Source organism: Lotus japonicus, chromosome 3, assembly GCF_012489685.1.
Source record: "Lotus japonicus ecotype B-129 chromosome 3, LjGifu_v1.2".
Classification (NCBI taxonomy): Eukaryota; Viridiplantae; Streptophyta; class Magnoliopsida; order Fabales; family Fabaceae; genus Lotus; species Lotus japonicus.
In genome coordinates, this window is record NC_080043.1 from 64,065,626 (window position 1) to 64,084,607 (window position 18,982).

Below are 18,982 nucleotides of genomic sequence, written 5' to 3' on the forward strand. Positions count from 1 at the left end.
CAAGGGTGGTTCCTCTCATTAACTAAATTCACACCAACTTTTCAATTGTCATGCAAATCCTAAAAAGCATCCTATTGTCAAAAGATATATGAACGCGCAAAGAGAATTAATAACCTAAGACATAGGAATTTTTCCCTTTTATATGAACTAAGTCTACATTAACCCATATCAATTTCCCAATATATTTACGAATTGATATAAACCCTTAAAATTATCAATTAACCAATAAAAGCATTAAGCATAGAGAGAAACACCAAATAATGAAAATTCACACTTGTAATTGCATAAAGATGTATTGAATAAGAGTAAAATCAAATCACATCATCCCAAATACTAAAATAGAGTCAAAACACAAAAGTAAGTAAAGAGAAAAACAAAACCCAAAATAGAACGGAGCCAAGACGTCCGGAGAAGCTGTCACCTTCCTCCATGGCCCTGACACCGGCCCTCAAGGGCCTAGCCTTCCTCTCCACCAAGAATTTGGCTCCAAGTCTCCCAAAAGTGTTTATTAGGTTTAGGAGAAGAGAAAGGATGAAAAAAAGATCCCAAAAAATAGGTTTTAAACTGATTTTATAGTGATTTTCGTAATCTGGTACGTGCAGGACCTATCGCAGCGGTTTAATTTTCGCTACATTAAACAGCAGGTAAAATCTGGTGCTATTGCAGCGGTTTCGTCCGTTGGGAAAGATGCCAGGTACGAATTTCTCCTTATTTCTTGGATTTTTTCTATTTTTCTCCAAATCATCTCCTAAAATAAAGCAAATAAAAATATATAAGAGATAAAAATAAGATAACACCTTAAAATAAACTTATCTCATCCTAAATTAAAGTAAATAAATCCTAATAATAATTAAATAGAATATAAAGCTAATTTAAATCCTAATAAAATCTAGAAAAATAATATAAAATGTAGAAAAATACTAAAACTAAATAAAAATATTAAAATGCATGAAATAAGCCTAAAGTGTCCTATAATGACTGAAATATCCTAAAGAATATATTATAATGTATGCAAATAAACTAGGAAAATAGCCTTAAATCCCGGGTCATCAAGGTGTCGACGAATTCGACTTGATTTACTGTTTATGCACTTGTTTGTGTTTGACCGGGAAATGTTTTCTGAGGCTTCGGCTGACAATGATGATTATTCATCTCTTGATTGTTTTCGAGATTGATCCACATGCTATGTGCTAAATGGTTAATCTAGGATGTGTGATATTTGCTTTATATGCTAAGTGCTACATGGTTAATCTAGGATGTGTTGATATATGTGCCATGACTGTTGGATTGTGCTAATTTGACTATGCAATTACACATATATCTGTTGTGCTTCAGAGTGAGGATAACGAGCATGTTATGCCAAATTTTTTATGAGATTTTGGGAGAGTTTGACAGGACGAACGAAGATTCGGGCCTTGTTATTGTTTTAGTCGATCGAGACATTCTCTAGGAGTTATTTGGGATTATGGGATCTTTGAAACTCATAAGATTTGCGATAAAACTAAATGGAAACTATTTTACAAGGAAAAAATTCATAAGACACTAAACGACCTCTAAACCTTAGAATAACGATAACAATCTCGGATGAAAGCCTAGGATTCGAATATTAGTTTTGGAAAATGAGAAGTGTCGTCGAATCCAAGTGTTGAGGAAACTAATAAGTTTTCGAGTATGTTGATACTCCTTCGCTCTTTGAGCAGTTTGTTTAGCCACCTAAAGGATGAGCCGAGAAGCTTCACTGAGGCGTGAGACCTCGTGAAAGCATGGAACTTCACTGAAGCGTGAGACTTCGTACAAGTGTGTAAATTCACTGAGGCGTGATACCTCGTGAAAGCATAAAACATCACTGAAGCGTGAGACTTCGTGAATGTGTGAGATTTCACTGAAGCGTGAGACTTCGTGAAAGTATAGATGACTCGAGAAGTTATCATGAGTGATTGCACTCTTTTTATAATTAATTGTCTTTTGTCGTAGAATCGACTTTTACCTTAGGGTATTCTTTTTAGAGACAATAAGTTAGCTAGAACACGTGGCGACGTGTCGAGTGAGGTCGGAGATGTTGTTTGGTTAATCACTTTGCATTCATGCACTCATTTTGAGGTTAATACACGGCGGGATACCGGACCTCGGTGGATTCCAAAATGGTCATAAGACCCGGATTTCTACATAAGAACACTGCGGTGATTCTTAGTAGCAGACGGAAATGGCAGACCTTCGGGTTCACTGCTGATCTGACTACCCTTTGTGTGGTATAAGAGACACGCGAGCAGAAATGGTCCCACCGTGGCTGGTGTTAGGGCTGACTCGTTGATGCCCATCCTTTCGGAATGCATCTTGTCAACCGGCATTGCATCTCATGCAACATGCATACTGACTTAGTTGCCGAGTGTGATTGATAATTGTTAATCTTATTTGATGCATGTTAATTGTTATTATTGTCGTTATATTCATTGTTAAATATACAACTCTAGGATGTTATCTCTAACTTATAAGCCTAAGTGGCTACCCCTTAACTTTACCTATTGGAATTATTACTTACATAATTCTTTGGAGTTGACCCTCGCGTCTTCTATGTGTGCTTTGGCGGACTACGCCCATTGTCAGATGTCTTTGGCGGACTGGTTCACGATGGTTCACCCTTCGGGGAGAACTAGGTTCGAGATGCTGGATCAGGATGACCCCGGCTCATGGGTGGTCGACCCCGCTGGCCACCGAGCGACGTACTCGAGGAGGATCGTGTCGATAGCTTGGGACACTTGACGGAAGGAGTGTTGAGGAGATGCACCGTCAGCTTCAACCTGCCACCCGGCATGCACTGCGGACCCGGTGTAGGAGCACCACCACCACCGTCGTCTTCGGATGATGAGGACCCCTCAGAGGAGGAGCTTGTGGGAGGGACTTCTTCAGAGTCTAGCTCACCCACTGTTGCTGTCATTGGTGATCTTGGTTCGGGCCCTAAGCCCAAGAGACCAGCACAGGAGCGCATCGCGGTAGCGAGAGGAGTGAGGATGGTGTACATTTACTTGGTCGTTTTGGATTCAGATTCGGACGACGATCACGCTAGCACGTAGTTTTGAGTGCTGGTGTGAGCTCCTCGAGACAGGATTAGTGTAGGAGTAGAGTCTTAGCTCTGACCGTCATGTTTCATTTGGGGACAGGGTAGTTCCCGACCGATAGCTTTTTGTGTGGTTTCTCTACGGAAATCACAAAGAGTTGGTTGGACTAGGGGGTCTTGTTTTAGGCCGTTTGGGCTGACTTATTCTCATTTTTGAGGGATTGTGTTGCGGACACTTGACCTTTCCTTTTGGATTGTACATATTGCCTACGGGTGTTACTTTCTGTTACATTCCGTCACTGGAGGTTACTCGTGACGTGGTTTGCTACTTACAGCGGGGGCTGTAATTATTTATTGTACATTAGTCATGTTACCTTTGTTGTTGAGTTTTATTTCATTAAGTCTTTAGTTTAATTGTTTAAACAAATCGGAAAAAAAATATTCACGTTTTTCCGCTTTAATTTCTTTTTGGTTACTAAAGTAACGCCACCGAAATCGGGGTGTTACATGAGTAGTACCAATCAAATCTTTTATGCCCTCCTCAACTGTATAGTTAATTGGAAGACCTTAGACAGAATGAAAAATATAGTGACTCTATAGTGGATAAGGTGCTTTGCATCTTACCCTATAACCTTGGTTGTAATGAAGGTTATCGTCACCAAGTTTCTCAACGTACAAATGGCCCTCTTATTTTATTATGAGAGGCCACATTAGTCCCCAAGAAAGAATTCCTCCAAAGAGCACTGATAGTGATATATTTATGAATATGGGAAAATCATTCCTACTCCAATAGATTGCAGCAAAATAAGAATAAAGTTGCAAATAGGTGAAGGTTAGATTAAAACTTCAAAGTAGAATGTAATTAATCTGAACCTTGAAGTATCTAGCTAGCAAATTAAGGCAAGTTTTTATCTTAGGTACATAAATTTGATTTAAAACTAAGTGGATGTGATGTGAGTGACAACATACCTGTTTTCATATGCTTTGAGCCTCAATGAGGGGAAGGCTTGAGATCAACATTGACCAGTGTAGAAGAACCATTGAAAGAAACCTTAGAGATAAGCTTAATACAAAGAATTTCCCCAACAGCTTCACTTGCTTCCTGGAAGAGTAGAAAAGAAAAGTATATTAGTATGAATGTCTAACTCCTCAAGCAGTCACATCTTGTAATATGGAGTCTGCTACAGTGCTTACTTTGCTAGTTTTTTCTCCTTGAGGAGTGTGGAAGCTATTGATGAGATAGTCAGTTGCAGTAGTACTACTTGGACATGTCAAATTGAAGTTTATGACCAATTATAAAAACAAATTAATCAAGATTGGGTGGCAAGAGATACTGATATATAATTGCTAGAGGTAAAGCAGTAAAGATAAAACATTTTATTACTTGAATCAGTTTGTACAGTGCATTTTCCAAGATTGAAAAAGTAAAGGTAAAAAGATTATTCATAGGTTGGAGAGACAATGAATGGTGAACCTGGATGGAGTAGTACGATGTGAAGTGTTTTCATGAAAAGAGTCAATATATATACACTCACTAAAGAGCAATTCCATATGCATAACCTTACTCACCACACAATTGTTGGAATTAATTATTCCAGAAAGCAAGAAAACAGAAGGAAAGAGAGAGAGAATCAAAGATTGGGGGAAAACTCAATTCTTATTATTTCTGTAATCAATAGAGTCAATGCAGTAAATGACTCTCTCACCTATTTATACTATTACAGCCAATCAAGGGTAATTAACCCCACTAACCATTTAGACAGTAGTTATTTCTAATCACACTTTAATTGCATTACATTTAATACTCCCCATAATGCAATTACCATGAGAAAACTATCAAAACCCAAATCGACCAAAAATAGAACATAGGAAACAAAAAACCACATTATAATTGTGTAAAAAAAAAACTCCTATGTCTTCAATTCAGTCAGGCTTGTAACTCCAATAAGTCTTCTCATTTCTTTGAACTTTTCAATCTTCAGTCCCTTGGTTAGTATATCAGCAAGTTGTGAATCAGTTGGACAGTACTCAATCTTGATCTTTCCAGAATCTACTTGCTGTCTCAAGTAATGAAATTTGGTTTCTATATGTTTGCTCCTGCCGTGTGACACAAGATTTTTAGCCAAATCTATTGCAGATTTGTTGTCTACCAGAAACTCAATCTTACTTCCAAAACCAGCCTTCAATTCTTCTAACAAGGATGATAACCAAACTGCTTGGCAAGCAGCAAAACAAGCTGAAATATATTCAGCTTCACATGTAGACAAGGCTACCACAGGCTGTTTCTTACTACACCAGGACACTGGTGCATCACCAAGAAGGAAAATGTTTCCCATTGTACTCTTTCTGTCCATGATGTCACCACACCAATCAGAATCTGAATAAGATACCAGCTTCAGATTGCAATTACTCTTCTGATGAGGAAATAGAATACCAAGGTCTAGAGTACCTCTCAAATACCTCATAATCTTCTTGATGGCTAACAGGTGTGACTGTCTAGGGTCACTCATGAACCTGCTAACCACACCTACACTGAATGAGATTTCAGGTCTTGTGTGACAAATGTATCTAAGGCTTCCCACCATTTTTCTGAACTAAGTACCATCAACTGCAAGTTCATCTTCACACTTGTCTAGCTTCAAATTAGATTCAGAAGGAGTTTCAGTAGCATTGCATCCCCACATGTTAAACCTTTTCAAAACTTCTGAGATATACTTCTTCTGTCTCATGAATAAACCTTTGTCAGTTTGGATTACTTCCAATCCAAGAAAATAGGATAAAGTGCCCAAGTCAGTCATTTCAAATTCACCTTTCAGCAGATTCTTCAGCTTCTCAATTTCACTTACATTACTTCCAGTTATGAGAAGATCATCTACATATAAGCATATGTAGAGTACACTATTGTCAGCAAGGAACTTCACATATACTCCATGTTCCACAGTACACCTTTTGAATCCAGAGCTAGCAAGGAAACCATCTATTCTCTTGTTCCATGCCCTTGGAGCTTGTTTAAGCCCATATAGAGCTTTCTTAAGTCTTAGAACTTTATCCTCTTGACCTTTGACTGCAAAACCAGGTGGTTGTGACACATAGACCTCCTCCTCAAGAGGTCCATTTAGGAAAGCAGATTTAACATCTAGTTGTGACACATTCCACTTATGCCAACTAGCAATAGCTATGATGATCCTCACAGTCTCAAGTCTGGCCACAGGAGCAAAGACTTCTGAGAAGTCTAAGCCGTCTTTCTGCATGAAACCTTTGGTAACAAGTCTAGCTTTGTGCTTGGCAATTGTTCCATCAGGTTTAAGCTTCACCTTAAACACCCATTTAACTGCAATGGGAATCTTTCCAGGTGGCAAAATAGCAATCTCCCAAGTCTTATTCTTTTCTATGGAGCTAAGTTCTTCCTTCATTGCAAGCTTCCATATGTCATTGGTAATTGCTTCATCAAAGCTAACAGGTTCACTCTCAGCTAGAAGAGCCATATGCTGAACAATATCACCATCTTCTCCAATTATGTCATCTGAGAACAGCTGATAATCTCTCAGTCTTGGAGGCAAATTTCTAAACCTTGAAGGCCTATTATTTGCTGACTGTGGTGTGTATACCACTGGTGACCTCTCCCCCAGAGTTCTGACTTGGTTTAGTTCGGTAGATGAGTCTTCAATTAACTATAGATGCACTGAGTTAGGCTTTGAGGCTTTATCTTTCATTTCATGCCAAGTGGAAGTCTCATCAAAGAAGACATCCCTACTGAATAAGACCTTCTTAGTTTGGGGATTGTACAACTTATATGAACCAGTAGGATTGTAGCCTATGAAGATCAACATCTCACTTTTGTCATCAAGTTTCTTCCTCTTCTGGTCAGGAATATGCCTATATGCAAGTGAACCAAAAATTCTGAAGTGCCTCACTGAAGGTTTATGCCCTGACCATACTTCTTCTGGAACTTTCTGGTGGAGTCTCTTTGTAGGACATCTGTTTAACACATAGACAGCAGTTGTGGCTGCCTCACCCCAGTAACAATGTGGTAGGTTCTTACTTTTGAGCATGCTTCGAACCATGTTAAGAATTGTCCTATTCATTCTTTCTGCCACTCCATTATGTTGTGGAGTGTAGGGCGCAGTCACTTCATGTATAATACCATGTTCAAGACAGTAGTTCTCAAACTCTGTGGAAGTAAACTCTCCTCCACCGTCAGTCCTTAATATCTTCATGAACTTTCCTGATTACTTCTCTGCCAAGTTCTTGAAGATCTTAAACCTTGTAAAAGCTTCATCCTTGGTTTGTATCACATCAAGCCAGATTTTTCTACTAAAATCATCTATAAAGGTGATGAAATACTTGCCTCCACCTAAGGAAGGTACTTCAAAAGGACCACACACATCTGAGTACACCATGTGAAGAATGTCCATTGCTTTGGAAGTTGTATAGGAACTGAAAGAGTTTCGAGGTTTCTTACTGACTAAGCAACTATCACAAATCTTCTGAGGAACAGAAATGGTTGGCAATCCTGTAACAAGACCTTTGGTCTTGAGCAGTGCAAGATCCTTGAAGTTCAAGTGGCCCATTATGAGATGCCAAAGCCAAGTGTCTTCAGTCAAAACAGAAGCTGATAAACACTGGGATTCAAGTGCTTTGACATCAACCTGGAAAGTCATGTTCCTTGATAAAGGAGATCTAATGATCTTCTTCATGTTCCTATCATACACATCTAGGTACTTGTCCTTTATGTCAATAGAAAAGCCATTTTCTACCAACTGTCCTAGACTTATCAGATTGTTCTCCATCATAGGAACATACAAGACTTCAGCTATGATTGCATTAGTACCATTTTTCCTTCTAACACATACATCACCAGTTCCTTCAGCATGTAATATTCTCCCATCAGCAAATCTCACTGAACTTTTTCTAGTGAAATCAAGATTAACAAGCCAATCCTTATTTCCAGTCATATGATTGCTACAGCCAGAATCTAAGTACCATCTTTTTATATTTCTATCACTATCATTGGTGAGCATCATGAGAGTAAGGGGTTGATCATCGCTACTTACCTCAGATCCTTCCTTCACCATGTGTGCTTCTTCATGTTTGTAACACCCCGATTTCGGTGGCGTCACTTTAGTAACCAAAAGTAAACTTAATGCGGAAAAACGTGAATATTTTTTTTTCGATAATAACTAAGACAAGACTGAATTAAATAAAACCCAAATGCGAAAAACAATAAAACTAATATACAATATATATAACAGCCCCCGCTGTAAGTAGCAACCTCGTCACGAGTAAACCTCCAGTGACGGGTAATAGAAGAGTAGCGCTCGTAGGCAATATGTACAAACCAAATGAAAAGGTAAAGTGTCCGCAACACCATCCCTCAAAATTGAGAATAAGCTGACCCAATGGTCTGAAAATAAGACCTCCTAAGTCCAACCAACTCTCTGTGATTCCTGTAAAGAAACCACACAAAAAGCTATAGGCGGAACTACCCTGTCCCCCAAAGAAACAAATGAAGCAAAAACTGTCAGAGCTAAGACTCTACTCCTACACTAATCCTAACTCGAGGAGCTCACACTAACACTCAAAACTATGTGTCAGCATGATCGTCGTCTGAATCAGAATCCAGAACAACTAAGTCTACCAGCCCTATCCGTCCTCCCCTCGCAACCGCAATGCACTCCGATGCTGGACTCACGGGCTTAGGGCCCGAACCCTGATCATCAATGATCGCAACGGTGGGTGAACTGGACTCCGCCGAAGGCACTCCCACTGGCTCCTCCTCTGAGGGATCCTCGTCCTCTGAAGATGACGGTGGCGGCGGTGCTCCTCCAAATCCTGGTCCACAGTGAACGCCCGGTGGCAAGTTGAAGCTGACAGAGCATCTCCTCAACACTCCTGACCTCAGGAGTCCTCCACTATCTACGTGGTCCTCCATGATACGCCCCGAATATGTCGCTCGATGGCTCGCGGGGTCAACCACCCACGACCCGGGGTCGCCCTGATCAATCATCTCATATCTAATCCCCCCCGAAGGGTGGACCATTGTGAACCAGTCCGCAATGGACATCTGACAAAAGGCGTTGTCCGCCAAAACACACACAGAAGACGCGAGGGTCAACTCCAAAGAACTATGTAGATAATAAACCCAATAGGTACAGATAATAGATAGCCTCTTAGGCTTATAACTAGAGATAACATCCTAGGGTTGCATATTCCACAAAAACATAACGACAATAATAACACTTAACATGTTCCAAATAAGATTATCAAATAGCAATCACACTCAGCTACTAAGTCAGTATGCATGTTGCATGAAATGATATGCAGGTTAACCCAGTCAACCAATATGCAATCCGGAACGGATGGACATCAACGGATCAGCCCTAGCACCAGCCACGATGGGACCATTTCGGCCCACCTGCCTCTTACTCCAACAACAGCGGTAGTCAGATCAGCCGTAACCCGTAGGTCTGCCATTTCGGTCTGCTACAAGAGACGTCTACAAACGCTCTTACACGGCATTCCGGGTCTTATGACCATTTTGGAAACCGACGAGGTCCAGAGTACGTCCTGTGTTAATACCTCATTAATGTTGCATGAATGCAGGATGATTAGTCAAACAACGTCTCCGAATCTCACTCGACACGTCGCCACGTGTTCTAGGTAAATTAAAGTCTTTAAAAGCTTACCCTAAGGTAAAGTCGATTCTGCGACAAAAGACACACTTCACAACAACTCGTAACTCATGATGATCTCCAAATCATCCGACTCATCTCAATCCGATGGTCAAAACTGCTCAACGAGCAAGAGTATCAACATACTCGGGAACTATCAATTCCCCGGACTTATCCCCAGGATAGCCCAACCACACACAGCTGCTCCAACAGCACAACAACAATAGCTGCTCCAACAGCACAACAACAATAGCTGCTCTAACAGCACAACAACATCTACATACTCAAAGCCTCTCAACTTTCTCCACACTGGGATCCGACGACACTTCTCGTTTTCCAAACTAAGATTTGCATCTGAAGCTTCCTTTCGAGTTTGTTATCATTATTTGAAGATTTAGAGGTTTTTTAATGTCTTATGAGTTTTCTTTTCAAAATAATATCCTTTTAGTCTTATCGCAAAATCTTATAAGTTCTCGGGATCTTCTAATCCCCAACTGACACCAGAGAATGTCTCGATCCATAAAACACCATGACAAGGCCCGAATCTCATTCGTCCTACCAAACTTTCTCAAAACTCTCAAAATAAAATCGGCATGACCTGCCCGCTATTCTCACTATTCAGAAACTCAGATTTCATTGCAAAAGCAGGATTAACTCAGCACAATCAGTCAACATGTCATATATCAACATATTAAGCAATAACCACATAGCACTTAGCATATAAGCATGCACCACACATCCTAAATTACCAATTAGCACTTAGCATGTAATTCACTCTCAAAAACATTCAGTAGATGGATCATCTACATTGTCAGCCGAAGCCTCAGAAAACATTTTTCCAATCAAACACAAACAAGTGCATAAACAGTAAACAATGTCGAAAGCATCGACCCTAAGCATTAACTAGAGATTCAGTGAGAAGCCCTCACCTGAAGATTCTCCAGGGTTATCTACTAAAGCTCCTTCACAATCAAAGCCTTGCTCCGCTGGAAATTCCCCAAAATCACCTTTAGAGCAAAACCATAGAAATACTATCAGAATCTATCGGAAACTAAGCTATCAATACATACTAAGGTTACACGAAGTAATACATACACCGAGGTACGATAATCTAGCGCGAAAGGACAAGTTTTCGAAAAAGGAATTTTCCTCCTCCTCCTCTAAAATGCTCGGCCACTCTGGTTAATTGTGGGGTTCGATTTTTCTTCGATCAAACTTGGTTCCTATGCTTTCATTAGCCGTAACTAAGGGTATTCTGAACTCGAAAAAATTATCGGATCAAAAACTGTCGCAGGGGTACTTTGGTCATGATTTTTAACTTAGAATTTCAAAACTGAAATCCCAAAAACCAAATTTGACAGGGATGTCACCAACGACGTTTATGACAACTAATCCTACTAGCACTAAGCTAAGGCGATAGTTTTCAGCCTAAAGGTTGAAGCTTTACTCCAAAAATGGGTATTTAAGGCTAAAATTGATTCCGACGGAATTCCGGCGACATAACGGAAAATCTAACCCGGCAGAAGTGATCTTGGGCACATAAGGAAGAGGTTTAGAATCAGAAATGAAATATTCAGGATAGTTTTGCAAAAACCTCAAAACTATCAGCTCAGAAAAGTCTATAGAAAAGCTATGGAAAAAGCGATCAAAGGTAAGGATTAGCGACTATACCTCGAAGCCTTGAAGCAGCAACTAACGGATCAACGATCAAGCAAGAAATGAACAAAAACTCTTCTTCCTTTTTCCTTGGTGAAGCTCGCGGGTTTGAGGAGAGAAAATGGTGGAGTATTGTGATTTCTTCTCACTTGCTTGCTATATATAGAAGATGGCAAATCGCGGGAAAATGAAAGTTTCGCGATTCTGATTTTTCCGGCGTCATTCTCCGTGAATTCTAAGATATGTTTTGGCAAAAGAATTCCAAAACTAAAAAGATGTCTCCTTGTATTTTTGGCAACTAATGCATAGTAGGTGTAAAACTATTTTACCCGATAAGTTGCTTTTTGCATCGAATGTCGGAATAAAAAACTTCCTTCTGAAGAAAGATTGAAATCATCAAGAGAAATGGGTGTACACGTGTGGAATATTCATTTGAAGCTGTGAATAGAAAAAGTCTTCATTGTCGAGAAATTCTAGGGTTTTGAAATACCAGGGTTTCGGTTTCGGCAAACTCCTGATGATTGCAATCGGACGTTCGTAGATCCTAGAGTTTCGCCTCGAAACGATTGTGATATATGGAAAAAGAGAAGTTCTAACATTTCTTTGAAGATTTTTGGAATTAACTTCCATCGTGCCTAAAAGTGAAAACTAGCTATATACTAGGGTTTCTGACCTAGGTTTACGCGTGTAACGATCGTGCTATAACTTTTATCGACTTCGATACAATCCTCAGACTTTTCCTGAACTTTCTCCTTCATATATTTATTTCATTTGGTAAACTCTAGTTCAGGTTTCCTTTCACGATACATCAACCTACTTGTGAATAAGAATTTATTCACTTGGTATAAACTTAAAAACTTGGGCCTTACATTACTACCCTCCAAAAAGAAAGTTTCGTCCTCGAAACTTAAGGGTCAGAAAAAGTTCTGAATATTGTCCCTTGGTCTTTTCCTCTAACTCTCCTATAGCACCGTCCGTGTCTTTGTTCCAATATCTTTGTTCCAATAACCACTTGTTCCTTTGCTTTCGTTCGTCCAAAATTCTGATTAGAAACTCGGTACATCTCCATGTTCCGGAGTGAATGCTCAACTTGTCCTCGAGATGTTCACCCATGATCCAAAATTCAACTCGATCGCTTGGTAACTCCTAGACGAACTATTCAATTGGAATCTACTAGTCCATTAACGCCACTTCCAACTTCGTAATCATCCTCATCCGCACCATGAAATCAATCTTCTGCTTAGTCTCTGTTCAAATTAAAACTCGACTTGAGTCTTAATACCTCGTGCATGACAAGACTCATTCCCTTAATCATAAATTCATCAACAACTCATAAGCTAATCATCCTCTTAATATCCAACAATCCATTGTTGTCGTCTTCGTCCTCAAGACCTTCCTTACTCAACCAATTTAGACTTACTGCAATCCTTAACACTTCACACAAGTAAGGTCTCATCCCCTAGAAGATCAAATCATAACTATACCTCAATGGACTTAACTAGCCATTTTATCATCCCATCCTTCAACTTTCTGAGGTTTAACTACAATCGTAAATATTAACACCGCTAAATCTCTTATTCGTACATGATTTTCAACACCCCAAGTCAATCTTAATCCTAGGATTCTCCTTCAACTTAGCAAAATTCACTTGCTAACTCTAGCATGCATCACCGAAATCCATAACAAAGTTCCATTCACTATTAGACTCTGAGTAGCTTGTCCAAATATGATAACTTCAAGTTTTCATCTTAATACTAACACTTTCCTTCTTGTAACTTGATTACCATCTCGTCGATAAACTTCTTAATCTCCCAATCAAATTATGACAAACTTCAAGTCCTACACACCTATGACAAGAATTAATAGGCTTAAAACCTAAACCTTTTCCAAGTTTGGATCTCTGATGCTCTGTAACTCTTCAACATTTCCTAAAAGAATATTCATCTCTTAAAACTACAACTCCTTCGCAAGGAAAACAAATACTTAATGAGAACTTTTTCCTCCCAAACTCAACTAATCTTCGATCAACTCAAGTTAATCTTACCAATCCTTCTATCAAAGTCCATATCCAGCTGTGATTCCGAATATCACCCCCTCAATATTAAGTTGATCAGGCCTAATACATCGAAGGTGGAAATCTAGAAAAACCTACTGGAACAGTCAATAAGTTCCTATCATCCAATAGTCACAAATATCCTGACATCACATCCTCAACGATTCCGCTACGGAACTACACGCCCTCGACATCATACGTATACTATCCATAAGAAATCTCTATGAGATTCATTCTTCAGCTTCTAGCTTCCTTTTAAACGCATCGGTAGAAGACTACTTTCTAGGCTTAGCGTGTCATTCTAAACCCTCGTATAACTTCTATAGCTAAAATACGAGCTACGGTCAAATAAGGTATTAATAGGCGTAATAACTATAAGGTCAAAGCTTAGACAGTATAAATAAGTTAGGTGTGTTTGCACACGCTGCGAGAGTAATGAAACATATTATACTAGAATGAGGAAGAATGGTTAGAAGGTTACCATCGTTCTTGCGCTCTCCTCTGACAAACCCCTCAGCTCTCTCACCGTCCATGGTGTAAACTCTTGCTTTAGCAGCAGGACGCTTTCCACGAGCAGTGTTCACGGTTGGCTCTGTCTTGGGTGCTCTGCACTGATCGGCAGTGTGCCCCATTTTGTTACAGTTGTAGCATTGAGGCCTCGGGTCGGGACAAGCATTAGCATAGTGCCCCGGCTTCCCACATCTGAAACATGACACTTGTTTCCTTGCCCCTCTAGCTATGGCGGAAAACTTGCCCTTCATCCTGTTATTAGACGGTCCCGCCTGGAACGTCCTACAGTTCACGGCCAAATGTCCACATTGTCTGCACTTGCAGCATTTTGGTCCAGCCACTGAGCACTGAAAGGCGTAGTGTCCAAGCTTTCCACAACGGTAGCATGACACAGCCTCCTGGCCAATAGTTGCGGTCGTCGACTTGCGTGATCCTGGAATAGGGTCTCTCCCCTCATGATGCTGGTATGGCTTCCACAGTCGGTATTCCTGAGAACCTGATCTCACTGGTCCTCCAGTTCCAACTCGGTCCAACCCATTATGATGGTACTTGGACACCTCGTTTAGCAGTTGAGGTTGCTTACGTGCAGCCTCCTCCGCGTGTCTGTAAGCGTCCTCAGTAGCCTGGTTCATCATTGCTTCAATCATTGAAGCTATCGCCTTTGCCATTCGATCAGGGCTTACCATCCTATGCTTAGTCAAACAAACAGTTAGTACTCATCACAAGATAGTCTCTGGCATAACTATACAATATGATTTAAGCAATAACTTCAATCAATTCTAAGCGAAAAATCGCTTGCAGACAATCAATTTTCACTCTTTGCAGAGTCACACAACCTAGCACAGAAGACCTATTCCCCAACAATTCCCGAAAGACTCGACCAGGCTCTGATACCACAATGTAACACCCCGATTTCGGTGGCGCCACTTTAGTAACCAAAAGTAAACTTAATGCGGAAAAACGTGAATATTTTTTTTTCCGATAATAACTAAGACAAGACTGAATTAAATAAAACCCAAATGCGAAAAACAATAAAACTAATATACAATATATATAACAACCCCCGCTGTAAGTAGCAACCTCGTCACGAGTAAACCTCCAGTGACGGGTAATAGAAGAGTAGCGCTCGTAGGCAATATGTACAAACCAAATGAAAAGGTAAAGTGTCCGCAACACCATCCCTCAAAATTGAGAATAAGCTGACCCAATGGTCTGAAAATAAGACCTCCTAAGTCCAACCAACTCTCTGTGATTCCTGTAAAGAAACCACACAAAAAGCTATAGGCGGAACTACCATGTCCCCCAAAGAAACAAATGAAGCAAAAACTGTCAGAGCTAAGACTCTACTCCTACACTAATCCTAACTCGAGGAGCTCACACTAACACTCAAAACTATGTGTCAGCATGATCGTCGTCTGAATCAGAATCCAGAACAACTAAGTCTACCAGCCCTATCCGTCCTCCCCTCGCAACCGCAATGCACTCCGATGCTGGACTCACGGGCTTAGGGCCCGAACCCTGATCATCAATGATCGCAACGGTGGGTGAACTGGACTCCGCCGAAGGCACTCCCACTGGCTCCTCCTCTAAGGGATCCTCGTCCTCTGAAGATAACGGTGGCGGCGGTGCTCCTCCAAATCCTGGTCCACAGTGAACGCTCGGTGGCAAGTTGAAGCTGACAGAGCATCTCCTCAACACTCCTGACCTCAGGAGTCCTCCACTATCTACGTGGTCCTCCATGATACGCCCCGAATACGTCGCTCGATGGCTCGCGGGGTCAACCACCCACGACCCGGGGTCGCCCTGATCAATCATCTCATATCTAATCCCCCCCGAAGGGTGGACCATTGTGAACCAGTCCGCAATGGACATCTGACAAAAGGCGTTGTCCGCCAAAACACACACAGAAGACGCGAGGGTCAACTCCAAAGAACTATGTAGATAATAAACCCAATAGGTACAGATAATAGATAGCCTCTTAGGCTTATAACTAGAGATAACATCCTAGGGTTGCATATTCCACAAAAACATAACGACAATAATAACACTTAACATGTTCCAAGTAAGATTATCAAATAGCAATCACACTCAGCTACTAAGTCAGTATGCATGTTGCATGAAATGATATGCAGGTTAACCCAGTCAACCAATATGCAATCCGGAACGGATGGACATCAACGGATCAGCCCTAGCACCAGCCACGATGGGACCATTTCGGCCCACCTGCCTCTTACTCCAACAACAGCGGTAGTCAGATCAGCCGTAACCCGTAGGTCTGCCATTTCGGTCTGCTACAAGAGACGTCTACAAACGCTCTTACACGGCATTCCGGGTCTTATGACCATTTTGGAAACCGACGAGGTCCAGAGTACGTCCTGTGTTAATACATCATTAATGTTGCATGAATGCAGGATGATTAGTCAAACAACGTCTCCGAATCTCACTCGACACGTCGCCACGTGTTCTAGGTAAATTAAAGTCTCTAAAAGCTTACCCTAAGGTAAAGTCGATTCTGCGACAAAAGACACACTTCACAACAACTCGTAACTCATGATGATCTCCAAATCATCCGACTCATCTCAATCCGATGGTCAAAAGTGCTCAACGAGCAAGAGTATCAACATACTCGGGAACTATCAATTCCCCGGACTTATCCCCAGGATAGCCCAACCACACACAGCTGCTCCAACAGCACAACAACAATAGCTGCTCCAACAGCACAACAACAATAGCTGCTCTAACAGCACAACAACATCTACATACTCAAAGCCTCTCAACTTTCTCCACACTGGGATCCGACGACACTTCTCGTTTTCCAAACTAAGATTTGCATCTGAAGCTTCCTTTCGAGTTTGTTATCATTATTTGAAGATTTAGAGGTTTTTTAATGTCTTATGAGTTTTCTTTTCAAAATAATATCCTTTTAGTCTTATCGCAAAATCTTATAAGTTCTCGGGATCTTCTAATCCCCAACTGACACCAGAGAATGTCTCGATCCATAAAACACCATGACAAGGCCCGAATCTCATTCGTCCTACCAAACTTTCTCAAAACTCTCAAAATAAAATCGGCATGACCTGCCCGCTATTCTCACTATTCAGAAACTCAGATTTCATTGCAAAAGCAGGATTAACTCAGCACAATCAGTCAACATGTCATATATCAACATATTAAGCAATAACCACATGGCACTTAGCATATAAGCATGCACCACACATCCTAAATTACCCAATTAGCACTTAGCATGTAATTCACTCTCAAAAACATTCAGTAGGTGGATCATCTACATTGTCAGCCGAAGCCTCTGAAAACATTTTTCCAATCAAACACAAACAAGTGCATAAACAGTAAACAATGTCGAAAGCATCGACCCTAAGTATTAACTAGAGATTCAGTGAGAAGCCCTCACCTGAAGATTCTCCAGGGTTATCTCCTAAAGCTCCTTCACAATCAAAGCCTTGCTCCGCTGGAAATTCCCCAAAATCACCTTTAGAGCAAAACCACAGAAATACTATCAGCATCTATCGGAAACTAAGCTATCAATACATCACTAAGGTTACACGAAGTAATGCATACTCCGAGGTACGATAATCTAGCGCGAAAGGACAAGTTTTCGAAAAAGGAATTTTCCTCCTCCTCCTCTAAAGTGCTCGGCCACTTTGGTTAATTGTGGGGTTCGATTTTTCTTCGATCAAACTTGGTTCCTATGCTTTCAGTAACTAAGGGTATTCTGAACTCGGAAAAATTATCGGATCAAAAACTGTCGCAGGGGTATTTTGGTCATGATTTTTAACTTAGAATTTCAAAACTGAAATCCCAAAAACCAAATTTGACAGGGACGTCACCAACGACGTTTATGACAACTAATCCTACTAGCACTAAGCTAAGGCTATAGTTTTCAGCCTAAAGGTTGAAGCTTTACTCCAAAAATGGGTATTTAAGGCTAAAATTGATTCCGGCGGAATTCCGGCGACATAACGGAAAATCTAACCCGGCAGAAGTGATCTTGGGCACATAAGGAAGAGGTTTAGAATCAGAAATGAAATATTCAGGATAGTTTTGCAAAAACCTCAAAACTATCAGCTCAGAAAAGTCTATAGAAAAGCTATGGAAAAAGCGATCAGAGGTAAGGATTAGCGACTATACCTCGAAGCCTTGAAGCAGCAACTAACGGATCAACGATCAAGCAAGAAATGAACAAAAATTCTTCTTCCTTCTTCCTTGGTGAAGCTCGCGGGTTTGAGGAGAGAAAATGGTGGAGTTTTGTGATTTCTTCTCACTTGCTTGCTATATATAGAAGATGGCAAATCGCGGGAAAATGAAAGTTTCGCGATTCTGATTTTTCCGGCGTCATTCTCCGTGAATTCTAAGATATGTTTTGGCAAAAGAATTCCAAAACCAAAAAGATGTCTCCTTGTATTTTTGGCAACTAATGCATAGTCGGTGTAAAACTATTTTACCCGATAAGTTGCTTTTTGCATCGAATGTCGGAATAGAAAACTTCCTTCTGAAGAAAGATTGAAATCATCAAGAGAAATGGGTGTACGCGTGTGGAATATTCATTTGAAGCTCTGAATAGAAAAAGTCTTCATTGTCGAGAAATTCTAGGGTTTTGAAATACCAGGGTTTCGGTTTCGGCAAACTCCCGATGATTGGAATCGGACGTTCGTAGATCCTAGAGTTTCGCCTCGAAACGATTGTGATATATGGAAAAAGAGAAGTTCTAACATTTCTCTGAAGATTTTTGGAATTAACTTCCATCGTGCCTAAAAGTGAAAACTAGCTATATACTAGGGTTTCTGACCTAGGTATACGCGTGTAACGATCGTGCTATAACTTTTATCGACTTCGATACAATCCTCAGACTTTTCCTGAACTTTCTCCTTCATATATTTATTTCATTTGGTAAACTCTAGTTCAGGTTTCCTTTCACGATACATCAACCTACTTGTGAATAAGAATTTATTCACTTGGTATAAACTGAAAAACTTGGGCCTTACAATGTTGACTACCTCTGTGATCAGCTTGCTGTGGTGG

At 40.5% G+C, this 18,982-nt stretch overlaps 1 protein-coding gene across 1 annotated transcript; it reads right to left on the minus strand.

Moving 5' to 3' along the window:
• Positions 1-4,965: 4,965 nt before the first annotated feature.
• On the minus strand, positions 4,966-5,640 carry LOC130744503 (secreted RxLR effector protein 161-like). Its single transcript, XM_057596682.1, has one exon. It carries the CDS (start codon positions 5,638-5,640, stop codon positions 4,966-4,968), a length of 675 nt encoding a protein of 224 aa, XP_057452665.1.
• Positions 5,641-18,982: the final 13,342 nt, after the last annotated feature.

Bases quoted from the DNA above. Each gene is read 5' to 3' on its own strand.
- LOC130744503 (XM_057596682.1), bottom strand. From the start codon at position 5,640: ATGGTGGGAAGCCTTAGATACATTTGTCACACAAGACCTGAAATCTCA.